Source organism: Rosa rugosa, chromosome 7 (genome assembly GCF_958449725.1).
Source record: "Rosa rugosa chromosome 7, drRosRugo1.1, whole genome shotgun sequence".
Classification (NCBI taxonomy): domain Eukaryota; kingdom Viridiplantae; phylum Streptophyta; class Magnoliopsida; order Rosales; family Rosaceae; genus Rosa; species Rosa rugosa.
Genome location: NC_084826.1, coordinates 170,739 through 184,691, shown reverse-complemented (window position 1 = coordinate 184,691; position 13,953 = coordinate 170,739). Strand labels below are relative to the sequence as shown.

The window sequence follows — 13,953 nt, the reverse complement described above, 5'->3', positions numbered from 1 at the left end:
CACTAAAATTTTGCAGACTGAGCAGTTATTTCGCGACCATCAACAACTCTTCCGGAAAAGTATGATTGGCAAGCTCTAGCACTACTAAAAACAATTACAATTGCTTCAGACGGCATGTGCTACGGCTATTTTACCGTCGCATCTCGGAGAGTTTTTGCGACGGAGGTAACCTTACCGTCGCATAATTATACATCTATTGCGACTGTATAGTCACACCGTTGCTTGTATAATTAAAAAAAAAAAATCAAAAAACTAGACTATTCAATCCTTTAGATCAGATCTAGACCAAAACTGATTTTCTTTCATGCCACTTCCTCCTCTCTCTCTCTCACGCTTTATTCACCGAGCTCAAAACCCTAACCTAGCAATCCCCGGCCTCCATTGAAGCGAGAGATTTGGTGAGAAGCGGAGGAGATCTAGCTTCATTGACAACATGGCCGAAGAGGACGACGACGACGACGATGAATATGGCCCCTATCGTGGCAACGGCGGCGGGAGTAGTAAGCGGAGCAGGAAGAGGCATTCCGGTGGATTTTATTAATCTCAAAGTGCTGGTTGATTCAGATGAGGAGGATGAGGAGGAAGATACTATACATTATCAATAAGCCCCTTTGCTTTTTCTCCTTCTCTCTAAATTTAACCCCAAATTGCTTTTAACCCAAAAAAAAAAAAAAAATCACCCCCATGAAAATCCCCAAATCCAATTTTGATCTTTTTGATCGGTTTTGGTGTTGTTGTAGGTACCAATATTCAGATGAACAAAGAGGTTGCGATTAAGCTGGTGAGTGTAGCAATTGAGCTCCTGATGTTGACTTTTGTTTTGATGCTCATTTGGTTCTATTTGATGCCAATTTGGATGCCAATTTTCAGAACGTTCTGAAAATTTGGGAGAATATGGTTTATGAGTTTATGGTGTGCTTGGTAGACATGCCTCAGCTTTCAGTTTATTAGTAATGCCATAGGTTTGGGGAACAAATAGTTATTAAATCAATGGAATTTGTGGTTATGTCGATTGCATTAGTGGTATAAACTTGCTTTGTCATGTACTTTTCCTGTTTTGGTTTGTAATGAACCGTAATCGTCTTCAGTCTCTGACTTTTAGGTTAATAAGAAGAATCAGTACCACCGGAGAAAGAGGGCCAAATCCTCTAATTTCCTTGTTTTTTGCTGAGTTCTATCTAATGAATTTGGTTGACCAGGTTTCCAATTTTTAGGAAAATGTGAAGACAAAACATTCTCAGTTGTTGTATGAATCCAAGTTGTATAGGATTCTACAAGGAGGAAGTATGTAATTTTCAGTTGATTAGTAGTTTTGTTATACAGAGTTTTACACTAATGGTTTCAATGGCTTACAAGTTTTTCTGGTTTGTAAATTTGTTGTTTGCAGCTGGGATACCAAATGTGCGGTGGTTTGGAGTTGCAGGAGATTATAACGTTTTGGTAATAGATTTGCTGGGTCCTAGTCTTGAAGACTTATTTAATTGCTACAGTAGGAAACTTTCTTTGGAGACAGTTATGCTGGCAGATCAAATGGTAGGTGGTGATTGAGTGTATGCGCGCATAGTCGTTGTATTGGTTTACTTCCTAATTTCTGACATTCTTTACATGTATTTTTAGATCAATCGTGTTGACTTTGTTCATTCCAAATCCTTTCTACATCGTGATATCAAGCCAGACAATTTTCTCATGGGATTAGGAAGGCATGCAAATCAGGTTTTGCTCTATTTTTTGCATGCAATGCTAATCTACTTTGTTATACTTTGAGTGTGTATTTCTTTTATGGATTAAATTTTGTTTAGTCCCTGTACTCTGACCCTTTTTTCGTTTCAGTCCCTGACATTCTCATTTAATCTGAAAAGTCCCTGAGATCATAATTTCTGTCTAATAGGTCCTCACCTTCCAATTATTCCGTTAACAGGCTGACGTGGCACAAAGTTAGACGCCAACTCAGCGCCATGTAAGCGTGGTAGATAGTAAAATGTCAAGAATAGCCCTGACTCTTCTTTTTATCCATACCTTGTTCTGCACAACAGCAACCACCCTTTTTACATCTTCCCCAATCGATCAGATCCCTAATTTTAGCCCCAAATTTCTGAGAAATAGGTTGGAACCACAATGCCCAACTTGGAACCGTAATGAAACTGAAACCAAAATTGCAGACCCACCAAGATGCCAACTTCATCTGCGCACAACAAGGCACCAAAAAAATCGAATTGAGGTCGTCGACGAGAGGTGATGGGAACGCAGGAGAAGCCGGAGTGATGTTGGTATGATTGGAGGTAGGTCGTGGTGGTATGATCGGAGGTAGAGATGGCGACTGAAACCGGGTGTCTGAAACGGTGTCAATAGTTGTCGATGTTGGAAGATTCGATCTGGTGAGTCAGCACAGGCGCCGGAGAAGCCGGGTCCGATCTGGTACGGTGGGAATCTGGGTCGAACATCGATGGTCAGAGTGCCGGTGATCTGGATCGAGGAACGACGACAGGAAAAGACGTCGTGGTGGTCTTTGAGCGTCGAGTCTACAGCTCGGCGACTGGTCTGGTATGGGTCTGAGTACGGTATTCGATCTGGTATGGGTATGGGCACTCAATGAAGACAAACTCTGTCATCTGGTCTGTCACAATCTCCATTGTCGGAATTGCAAATTGCTGGAGTTTGATCCGAATCAGCGACTGGTTTGGAGACATTGGGCAAAAGATTGATGCTTTGAGCTCTATTTGCTACAGATTTTGCTCACTTGGGCCATTTTGGTGTTTCTGGGTCTCTAAATTCAGAGAGATTGCTCACCTTGGTCCCTTTAAACTTCTGCAAGGCTTGTTTCGATGATGATGTCAAGAAGGGGGGCAAAGTTTGCTCGCAGTGTGGCACTACCTATGATGGTATCTCTTTTACTTGGATTTCTCTATTCTATGTTCATGTTTTAGAAGTTCAATTCTGCTTGCAAGGGGTTGATGTGTTTTGTATGAAATAAATGCAATCGATGTTTAAATCTTCTTTGAAGAAGATGGGTCCGGTAGTAATTGAGGGTTGGTGTTGATTGTAATGGGATTGTGGTTGGGCTCGGAGAGAGAGCTTGGTGGTGGTTATGGTGGTTTGGGTGTGAAGAAGAAGAAGGTAGTAAGGAAAATAAAAAGGGAATAAAAGAAATTAAAAAGGAGAAAATGAATGGAGAAATAACATAGGGTTATATTGGACAATTTACAGGTTAAATGACATGCAAACTGCTGAGGTGGCGTGGCTTGGAGTGCCACATCAGCAACTTAACGGCTCAACTTGACGGAATCTTAACGGCGAGGACCTATTAGACGGAAATTATGACCTCAGGGACTTTTCAGATTAAATGAGAATGTGAGGGATTGAAACGAAAAAATAGTCAGAGTACAGGGACTAAACATAATTTAATTCTTCTTTTATTGAGGTGCTTATGCTAATATTCATTCTTTTGTAGGTATACATGATTGATTTTGGTCTGGCTAAGAAATATCGGGCTAGTACAACCCGTCAACATATTCCTTAAGGTGAGAATGAATGATGCATGCATGTGGGTGTGGCTTCTAATAAGTTCTATGTTTATGAAACTGGATATGGTGTACGAGAAATATTGGGAAAGAGAACATGATTGCGGGTAATTTAGTAACACACAATTTTCATGTTGTGTGATATGAATGTTGCAGAGAAAACAAGAATTTGATTGGAACACCAAGATATGCAAGCATGAACACCCACCTTGGGATTGGTATGTTTCAAATCTTCCTTTTGTATTTTGGTGTTATTTGTAATGTAATGTTGTTCCAGCTAAGTGCCATATCTCATTTAGTAACGATTTCTACTATTTTGAACTTTATAGAGCAAAGCCGGAGGGATGATTTGGAATCTCTTGGTTACGTCCTGATGTACTTCCTAAGGGAAGGTGATTATCTCTGAAGACCCTATACTAGTTTTTTGGTACTGCTATCTGTTGATAGTTCGTTTGATAATGCTATTTGCTCGTAGTCTTCCTTGGCATGGACTAAAAGCGGGAACTAAGAAACAGAAATATGAAAAAAATTAGTGAGAAAAAGGTTTCTACTTCAAACTGAGTTCTTTAACTGTTTTTTGCTGTAGGGGCGGGACATGTATGTTATGGTGAGCTACTTGATGGGAATTCTGGAAGTTTACTTACTTAAATCTGAGTATGTGGTTGTCAAGTGAATTTAACACTTTTCAGAACCTGAAGAATTTTTTACTTAATGCCCCTGCTTTTGATAATGTTGATAGTTTGGCCATTTCTTCAACTTCTAATGAAGGTGTTGCAGTGTTGACATGGGTTGCTTTGGCTGATCTTTACTTGTTTTTAAACAATGGCTTGTCTTATAATTGTGATTGTTGGTTGGTTAAAGATGATGGGTTTCATCTTTATTCGACAGTTTCATTAATCAAGGCTTGAGGGCAGCCGCACCAGCCCTTTATTAAAAAAAAAAAAAAACTGATGGGTTTCATAATATTTTTCAATTTCTGATATTTGCTGCAGATGGTACTAGCTTTGGTGTGCAATTCACACCATTTTTTTTTTTTTAATGAAATATCTTTTTGCGACGGCAAAGTATCAGTCACAAATAGTTTAGCCATTGCGACAGCAACAGGTTTCTGTCGCAAATACTTTTTGCAACGGAAATTTACCGTCGCAAATGGATCTTGTGACGCCATCTATTGCAACACTAACATTTCCGTCGCAAAAAGTCTAATTTGCCGTCGCGAAAAGTTTTTGCCGTCGCAAAAACAATTGTTTTTAGTAGTGTAGTAAGCAAAACTAAAACTAGTGACCCACTTTTTAAAAGAGAAAAGATAAAGTAATGATAATAAACCGATTAGCATACGATCAAGCCACTTGCAACAAGACTAGATTAATCAATATCATTTTTCTTCCTGCAGTGTGCTCCATTGTCTTGCATCACAACCCAAATTCTATAGCCAAAAGCTTGCTACTTATTTGTGTAATATGCAAATAAGAAAAACAACAGGGCATAGCATTATCAATAATGCTTGCTACCTATCATCAAACTTGTCCTCATAATTGTTCAAACAAATAGATTGAATAGCATAGTTCCTACTTCCAAAACAGTAACCACAAAAAAAGGTTCTTACTTCCATTCTTCTATTTATTTGCAAAGTGAAAATAATAGAATTAAATACTGTTTACTCCCTATACTTATAGGGTTTAATCGTTTCAGTCCCTGACCTTCGAATTTCACCTAAAAAGTCGCTGAACTCTCAATTTCCTCCCATTTGGTCCCTGCCGTCAAAATTTTCTGTTAAAGTTGCTGAAATGTCTATTTTGCCCTCACTTATTTTTTTTTAAAATTTTTTTTCTCTCTCTCTTTTATTTCTTTTTTTTCATTTCACCTCTTGAAGGTCAGTGGATTGGAACCTTGATGAGGAGATGAACAGAAGGAGGCGAGAGAGCGGGAATAAGAAAAGGTAAAAAGAAAAAAAAATTAAAAAAAAAAAGAGGAGGAGATTTTTCTTTTTTTAAGTAATTGAGGGTATAATAGACTTTTTAGGGAAAGATAACGAAGTTTTTGACGGATACTTGACGGCAGAGACTAATTGGGAGGAAATTGGGAGTTCAGGGACTTTTTAGGTGAAATTTGAAGGTCAGAGACTGAAACGATGAAACCCTATAAGTATAGGGAGTAAGCAGTATTTAACCCAAAATAATATGTTAACTCAAACATAATTTAGCAGCAAAAGATCTTAAACCAATTGTATCCTACAACAAGGAACTTCAATATCACCAATAAAATAATAATATTCAGTTTATAAATAACCAATAAAATAAGAATTGAATAAAATTGAATTTTGGGGGGGGGGGGGGGTCCAGTTGCTGAACACATACATAAAAGCCTTAGTTTAATTAATAATAATATATAATCATATGTGTCTGCCGAAAAGCGGGGGGGGGGGGGGGGGTCCGGACCCCGTCAGACCGAATGACGGGTCCGCCGTAAGCTCTCTCAGTTACCATATATAGCTGGCCTGGGCTTTGGAAGTTTCTATCACCTTTAACTTTGATTGCTAATTTGCTATTGTAAACTTAGGTTAAAGAAATGGAAGAACTCAGACAAGGTTAGAGCATTGTTGGTCTCTCCCAGGTAAATGTATTGATTGGCCTTTTCTGGTAACTCATTATAGGGGCTAGAGTGATCTGACATGTTTGTTATGATTGGCTTTGGTGATATTGAAGTTCCTTGTTGTAGGATACAATTGGTTTAAGATTTTTTGCTGCTATTTTATGTTTGAGTTAACATATTATTTTCACTTTGCAAATAAATAGAAGAATGGAAGTAAGAACCTTTTTTTTTTGCTGTATTATACTTTTTCCATTTTTTATGCTTTTGTTCGATTGATTTTGTTTGAATACTCATTGTTTATATGCAATTTTTTATTTATTTGTAGATGAAAAAGTCATCCACACAGAAGACACTTGATAAGTGGTTTACTAAAAGAAAAAGCCTGAAAACTCTGAATCTAGTGCTACCTTGCCACAATCTGATGTTGAGACTCAAGAGGCTGAAAATCGTGCTAAATTTCCAAGAACTAAAATCAATGAAATTCAGATTGATTCACTAGAACGTGATCCGGGAAAACGTCCGCAAATTTGGGAATATCATCCTAATCTGCAAGATGAAGTCCGACATGCTTATATTAAACTTGGTCCATACCAGCCTGTACTTTCATCATATCCACCAAAAGGAAAGCGCAACCGTAGCTTTCAATATTCGTGGTTTGCATTATTTTCTTCATGGTTAGAATATTCTCTGACTGAAGATAAAGCATTTTGTCTACCTTGTTTTCTTTTTAATAAGCCCACCGGCCATTCTGGCCACAAAGCTTTCACTATTGAGGGATTTTAAAGTTGGAAGAAAGTAAGAGATGGAAAGGGTTTTGCTTTTTTGAGTCATATGGGTAAAGATTCTGACACTTTTGCTTCTTACACATCGCCAAAGATTCAAAAACAAATGTTACAGGCATTTTCAGTAAGAGTAAAGAAGGCCATTCGGGAAGAAATTAATGATTCAAAATTTTGCATAATTGTTGAAGAAGCTCTTGATGAGTCAAAGAAAGAGCAAATGGCTATAGTATTGAGATTTGTTGACAAAGATGGTTTTATTCGGGAGCGTTTTTTTGGACTTGTTCGTGTCTCAGACACCAAGGCATCGACATTGCAAAAGGGAATATATTCAGTGTTATCAAATCGCAATTTAGATATCCAAAATATTTGAGGCCAAGGATACGATGTTGCAAGTAATATGCGAGGTAAGTGGAATGGGCTACAAGCTTTGATTTTGAAGGATTGTCCGTATGCTTACTATGTTCATTGTTTAGCACATAGATTGCAATTGGCTTTAGTAGCAGCATTGAGAGAAGTTATTCCTATTCAAATTTTTTTTACTAAATTGACTTTTATTGTGAATATTCTTGGTGCTTCATGCAAGTGTAATGATGAATTTCAAAATGCTCAAGCAGAAGAGATTGCATATTTGACTTCAATTGATGAACTCGAGACCGGAAGAGGACTTAACCAAATTGGGACCTTGCAGCGTGCTGGAGATATTCATTGGAGTTCACACTTCAGATCTATTTCTAGTTTGAGACAAAGATTTAGCCCAACTTGTCAGGTTCTTATGAACATAATTGATGAAGGGAAGAGTCCTGAAGCAGGAGATGCAGATTCAGCTTATGAGTCAATGACATCCTATCAATTTGTCTTCATCTTACATCTCATGGAAGAAATTATGGAGAATACTAATGAACTTTGTCTAGCTCTGCAAAGTCAATCTCAAGACATTTTGAATGCCATGAGTCTTGTTTCCTCTACTAAAGCATTCATTCAAAAGTTGAGAGATGATGGATGGGATACTTTATTTGCCAAGGTAAATTCTTTTTGTGAGGCACGTAACATAGATATCCCAGATATGAATGCTCGTTATGTTGGAAGAGGAGGTCGAGCTCGTCACCAACAAGATGACTGGACAGTTCAGCATTATTACCAGGTAGATATATTTTATGCTACCATAGATTCTCAATTGCAAGAATTAAATAACCGGTTTAATGAGCATGCTGTAGAGCTACTTATTCTTAGTTCAGCTTTGGATCTTAGTGAAATAAGCAAGTGTTTCAAGATTGATGCCATATGTCAGTTGGTAGAAAAATTCTCTCCACATGACTTTGCAGATCATGAGAAGCTGCAACTCAAGAAACAACTTGAATTTTTTTGAGTACGATGTGGTTAAAGATCAAGAGTTCAAAAGTATTTCAACTATTTCTGATTTATCTCAGTGGTTAGTAAGAACTAAAAGATCAACAAGGTATCCACTTGTTTATAGAGTGATTGTGCTTGTGCTTACTCTTCCAATGTCTACAGCAACTACAGAGCGATCATTTTATGCTATGCGTATAGTCAAAGCAAGGCTTCGTAACCGAATGGAGAATGACTTTCTTACAGACTCGTTACTGATGTACATTGAGAAAGAAATTGCAGAAAAATTTACCATTTGACTCAATATAGGTGACTTTCTAGACATGCAAGAACGTCCAGTTATGTTTTGATATATGGTTAATTTGAAACTGTATTATATTCATCCTTTGAGTTGGATTTTTTTTGTAGGAATTATTGGTTTCTGTTTTCTTGATTGTTGGCTTACTGCTTACGAATTCTATTGAATAACATTTTTAGATTATTGTTATACTATTTTTTTTTTTACTTCCAACTTACATTATAGTAATTCGGTTATATGATTGATACTTTATGTCTGGACCCCCCCCCCTCCCCCAAGATCAAATCCTGGTTTCGCCGCTGGTCACACACAATTCTGGTCTGCAAACATGTGGGGAAAAGTTCAAATTAGAAATCCCATGTTCCAGCCCCAATTTCTCTAAAAAAAAGGTGGTAAAAACAAGCATAACAAGTAGAATAACTAAACTGACATGTAAAAGATGCCCAGAAAAGAACTTAGAAAGACAAATCTGGTCCAAGATACTTAAAAGAAGAGACTTTAATAACCATGGGGGTAGGAGTGAAATCATTTGATCATCTTTTAAAAAGAGAGAAAAAAAAAACCATGTTAATCATATTTTTCATCTTGTTCTATAAAAGTTAAGTGGCAATACTAGTATATATCTAATTTCAGTTTACCCCCCTGAGGTTAGGGGTCGTCATCATGTTAGTCCCTCTAGTTTCAATTTAATCATGTTAGTCCCTGTACTCTCAAATTTCATCATCCGTGTCCAATTTCTACTATTCCGTCCAATTTGGACCGTTAAGTTTGACTTTTGAGGGCTAAAATGGTCATTTCAAGACAAAAAAAAAAACTAAAAAAAAAAGATTTTTTTTTTTTTTGCATTTTTTTTCTGTTTTTTTTTTTTCTTCACTTATTATTATTATTATTTTTTTATAATTTTGTCTTCAACCTATACACCACAAGTTATAATAGGTTTATAAAAACAAAAAAAAATACTCTAGGTGGTTAAAAAGCCGCTCGCTGGTCTACGATATTTGTGATATATCTCCGATAAAACGAAGAATTTTAGGATATATCTGTAAAATATAATAGGTTTATAAAGTGAAGAATTTTAAGATATCCTCAATAAAGTGAAGAAATATCTATAAAATATGATTAAAAAAATAAATACAGATATTTCTTCACTTTATTGGGGATATATCCTAAAATTCTTCGCTTTATCGGAGATGTTCCACAAATATTGTAGACCAGCGAGCGAAGAATTTTAGGATATATCCCCAATAAAGTGAAGAAATATCTGTATTTATTTTTTTAATCATATTTTACAAATATTTCTTCACTTTATTGGGGATATATCCTATTATTCTTCACTTTATAAACCTATTATATTTTATAGATATATTTTACAAATATATCTTAAAATTTTTCACTTTATCGGAGATATATCACAAATATCGTAGACCAGCGAGCGACTTTTTAACCACCTAGAGTATTTTTTTTTTTTATAAACCTATTATAAATTGTGGTGTATAGGTTGAAGAAAAAATTTATAAAAAAAAAAAAAAAGAAAAAAAAAAAAGAAACACCTAGAGTATTTTTTGTTTTTGTTTTTATAAACCTATTATAACTTGTGGTATATCTCCGATAAAGTTAGAAATGCATTTTTTTAGTGTTTAGACAAATATACTCTCAATTTACATTTATTAGACTTTTTTCAATTTTTTAAATTTCTGAGATTTCTAATAAAAAATGATTTTTTTAACTTAAATAAAATTTGAAAAAAAAATTGTCTTTTTAAAAAAAAAAAAAAAGTTAGAAATGCATTTTTTTAGTGTTTAGACAAATATACCCTCAATTTTAATAGCTTTTAACGGTAGAATTAACGACAGTGAGTTAAGTGAAAGACGGATGTAAAACTGAGTGAGTTAAGTGATATTGTTGAAAATACAGTGAGTTAAGTGTCGAATAAGTCATAACTCAGTGACCATTGGTGATGTTTTCCCTTATTTTTTTAATCATATTCTACAGATATTTCTTCACTTTGTTGGGGATATATCCTATTATTCTTCACTTTATAAACCTATTATATTTTATAAATATATTTTACAGATATATCCTAAAATTTTTCGCTTTATCGGAGATATATCACAAATATCGTAGACCAGCGAGCGGCTTTTTAACCACCTAGAGTATTTTTTTTTTGTTTTTATAAACCTATTATAACTTGTGGTGTATAGGTTGAAGACAAAATTATATATAAAAAATAATAATAATAATAATAAGCGAAGAAAAAGAAAAAAAAAACAAGAAAAAAAAATGCAAAAAAAAAAAAAAAATCATTTTTTTTAAAGTTTTTTTTTGTCTTGAAATGACCATTTTAGCCCTCAAAAGTCAGACTTAACGGTCCGAATTGGACGGAATAGTAGAAATTGGACACGGATGATGAAATTTGAGAGTACAGGGACTAACATTATTAAATTGAAACTAGAGGGACTAACATGATGACGACCCCTAACCTCAGGGGGGTAAACTGAAATTAGTTATATATTGCAGTAATCATATTGATTAGAGTATATCTTGAAAGTCAGTCACTAAATGCTTTGAATTGGTTTTTGTGTGTTCGGTCTGGGAAAAGAAAGGATGGGTAATGGGAATTGGTGTTCAGTTTTATATTCGATTGCGGCTTGCTTACTTAGATTCAACCATTATATTGTTTAGAATTATGAGAACAATATGTACAGAATGCCAGTCTCGAACAAGTTAAAGGTATTAGATTAACATCATGAGAAAAGTTTAATTATTATAGGCATATCTTAAGGGAAAGGACATACCAAAATGCGATGCAACTTCGGTGACCAGTTCCGCCTTTGTTACCCTTCCACCTCATCTTCCTTCTTCCTTCTTGCTGTGGGATCCGATTTGCTTTAGGCGGTTTGATCTGGGGAGGAGCGGCGCTTCTTTCCAATATACTGGGTGGATCACGATCATGCGGCGTCAAGCTGGTGGTGGTGGCGGGGTTGCCGGTGGCCGGAAAGTATGGGTGGTGCAGGTATAGGGTTGGCGTCGTGCCTCCAGCCGTCTGGTGCTTGGGCTTGGACATGTTTGTTTGTGGGCTTGGGCTTCGGCTCTGGGCCTAGCTTGTTTTTCTTATTTATTGTTTTATTGCTGTTTATTTTTAATTGGATGTGGCTTAATGCTAGAAATAAGTCCCTATCAGATGGTAGGGCGACGTGGGCTCTGTCCCGGACTGCGCACCTTGTGTGCCTTGTCTGCTCTGGTTAGGCGGCGAGTTCCTTGCTTCGTCAAATGGTCGCAACCTCCCAGTGGCAGGATGAAACTAAGTGTCACCGGACTTGTTTTCCGGTGGCAACATAGTGGGAAAGCTTATAGTAATAGTAAATTATGGCTCCGTGTGAGCGATATCTTTCCGGTATGTCACCACCTTTGTAAAGCGAATAGAGTAGCCAATGATGCACTCTTCGCTAATTGGTGCATGATAGAATACATATTTTTAGTTGAGACTCTCGTTATTATCTCGGGATGTTCTCTTTATGCTTATTGTAATTTGGAGTTCAGGTATCATGTCCCCCCCATGTATTCTGAGGTTTCATTAATGATCGAGGCTTGAGGGCAGCCGTACTGGCCTTATTTCAAAAATAAAAAAAATAAAAAAAATAAAAGATCAACCACCAGCTCATACCTAAACAAAAGATATAGTAAATCACAGATACAATCACAACAGATCTAACTTTTTCGTTCCTAGATACACAATAGATCTAATCATAATTGGATTTGAAATTCAGAGAGAGCATATATTACCATTGAGTCATCAACATGCCCAGAAGATCAAGTACGAGTCTTCATGCATCATCATACCCAATATCTCAGAAAAATAAATCGATCTGGCCCTTGCGGTAATGGTGGAGGTCATGCTCAGACTTCAACCACCATGGCACCCTATACTCGGATTTCAAATGAAACCCGATGACCCAAAGAAGAGAATTGATGAAAACAATTATATCAACCGATCTAAACTTGGCCATCGATCTAGTCCTTCTTGATGAAGAAAAATAGACAGAAGAGAAGAGAAGAAAGAGGGGCGGCTAAAGAAGAGAATATTAATGAAGAGGCGAGGGGCAAGAGGCGAGAGAGAAACTGAAATGAAGGCGAGAGAAGAAAGAGAGGCGAGACAGAGAAGTCGTGGAACCCTATAGGGTTTCGGACTTAAACTCAAAACGAAGTGAAAACGATGTCGTTTTTGCAAGTTCAGTTTTTTCCTTTCGGTTCGGTTTTTAACATACTAAAACCGAAACAGAACCGAACCAGTTAAGTGAAGTTCCATTTTTTTCACTTCCCTGCGGTTTTATTTCGGTTCGGTGCTTTTTGGCTTCGGTTTGGCTTTCGGCAAGGTTTTTTTCGGTTTTCGATTTCGGGAACCCACCCCTAGTGGTGGCAATGTCAAAGTTTGATGGCTGGAGGCCCGTGTCGGAGCTGTAGCAACGGAGAAGAGGGGAAGAGAGAGGTACAATTGTAGAGAGAAAGAGGGAGTGTTGTGATGTGCTAGGGTTCCTCATCCCTAAAGTTCCTTTTAATACTTACTAGTTTACAGGTCCCGCGCTTCGATGCGGGTAGTATAAATCCGTTTAAGTCATATAACAAAAAAGGAAAAAGGGGCAAGTAAAACTTATTTAATAGTTAGGGCAAATAAAATTCTAGGGTCCTTGACCCAAAGCACAAAAATTGGCCAAATTTATCCCACTTACCCCAATAACAAATTTTTATTCCCACTAGCCCTGTTTAAAAGTAAAATGATAGTTTTGCCCTTGATTTAATTAATAAACTACATTTTATGCCACTCTCATCTCTCTCTCTCTCTTATCTCCACTTCTGGCGAGGTGTTGAACTCCGGCTTCACGATCTTGGACGACATGGCGGCGATCGTCCACACCTGATGCTCCGGTCGGAGCTACCAGAGTTGAACTCACTCTTGATGCAAAGCCTCACAGTGGAGCTTGCCGGCATCGTCGAGGCGGAGGACGCGGTGGGGCTGCTTCGAGAGGAAGTCTTTGGATTTTGCGAGGAATCGGAAGTGGGCGTCAATCTTGAACCTTCTGAGTCCAACGGAGTCCTCGCAGATACTTTGAACTCCAGTCGCACCTAGTACATGTCCATCGACCTTCGCTAGGTGACCAGTGTCGGGACTTGCAGCCTTCCCACTTCCAATCGTCGCAATTGCAGCCTGCAAGTCTTGCAGCACGGGAGTTCTGGTCTGGGCTTTGTTCCGGGTCAGAGCTGGCGATGACGCGTCGTTCTGGCTTGTTTTTATTTTATTTTATTTTTTTGGGTAAAATGGGGCAGACGGCCCAGTATGAAAGAAACAAGAAAAAAAGAAAAGTTTTATTGGAATCCGGTGGTCGCCGCCGTCATCTTCTTCTTCCTCGGCGAATTCAAC

The 13,953-nt window shown here is 37.3% G+C and overlaps 2 protein-coding genes across 2 annotated transcripts; both read left to right on the top strand.

The window, feature by feature from the left end:
- The first annotated feature begins 433 nt into the window (after window positions 1–433).
- LOC133720771 (uncharacterized) lies at window positions 434–4,307 on the top strand. The gene is made up of 10 exons (XM_062147242.1): window positions 434–500; window positions 741–781; window positions 871–921; window positions 1,215–1,284; window positions 1,388–1,533; window positions 1,618–1,713; window positions 3,449–3,516; window positions 3,672–3,736; window positions 3,848–3,910; window positions 4,105–4,307. Exons 1-10 carry the CDS (start codon window positions 434–436, stop codon window positions 4,164–4,166), a joined length of 729 nt encoding a protein of 242 aa, XP_062003226.1. The 3' UTR covers window positions 4,167–4,307.
- A 2,634-nt stretch (window positions 4,308–6,941) lies between these two features.
- LOC133720770 (uncharacterized) lies at window positions 6,942–8,258 on the top strand. The gene is made up of 2 exons (XM_062147241.1): window positions 6,942–7,172; window positions 7,476–8,258. The coding sequence occupies exons 1-2, from the start codon at window positions 6,942–6,944 to the stop codon at window positions 8,256–8,258; spliced, it is 1,014 nt and encodes a 337-aa protein (XP_062003225.1).
- Window positions 8,259–13,953: the final 5,695 nt, after the last annotated feature.

What these genes read in the sequence shown, in the direction of transcription:
- LOC133720771 (XM_062147242.1), top strand. Translation starts at nt 434, where the DNA reads ATGGCCGAAGAGGACGACGACGACGACGATGAATATGGCCCCTATCGT. An exon ending in TGGCAACGGCGGCGGGAGTA is followed by an intron (nt 501 to 740) that starts GTAAGCGGAGCA and finishes GTGTTGTTGTAG; the next exon opens with GTACCAATATTCAGATGAAC. An exon ending in ACCCGTCAACATATTCCTTA is followed by an intron (nt 3,517 to 3,671) that starts AGGTGAGAATGA and finishes ATATGAATGTTG; the next exon opens with CAGAGAAAACAAGAATTTGA.
- LOC133720770 (XM_062147241.1), top strand. Translation starts at nt 6,942, where the DNA reads ATGGGTAAAGATTCTGACACTTTTGCTTCTTACACATCGCCAAAGATT. An exon ending in GGGAGCGTTTTTTTGGACTT is followed by an intron (nt 7,173 to 7,475) that starts GTTCGTGTCTCA and finishes GCTTCATGCAAG; the next exon opens with TGTAATGATGAATTTCAAAA.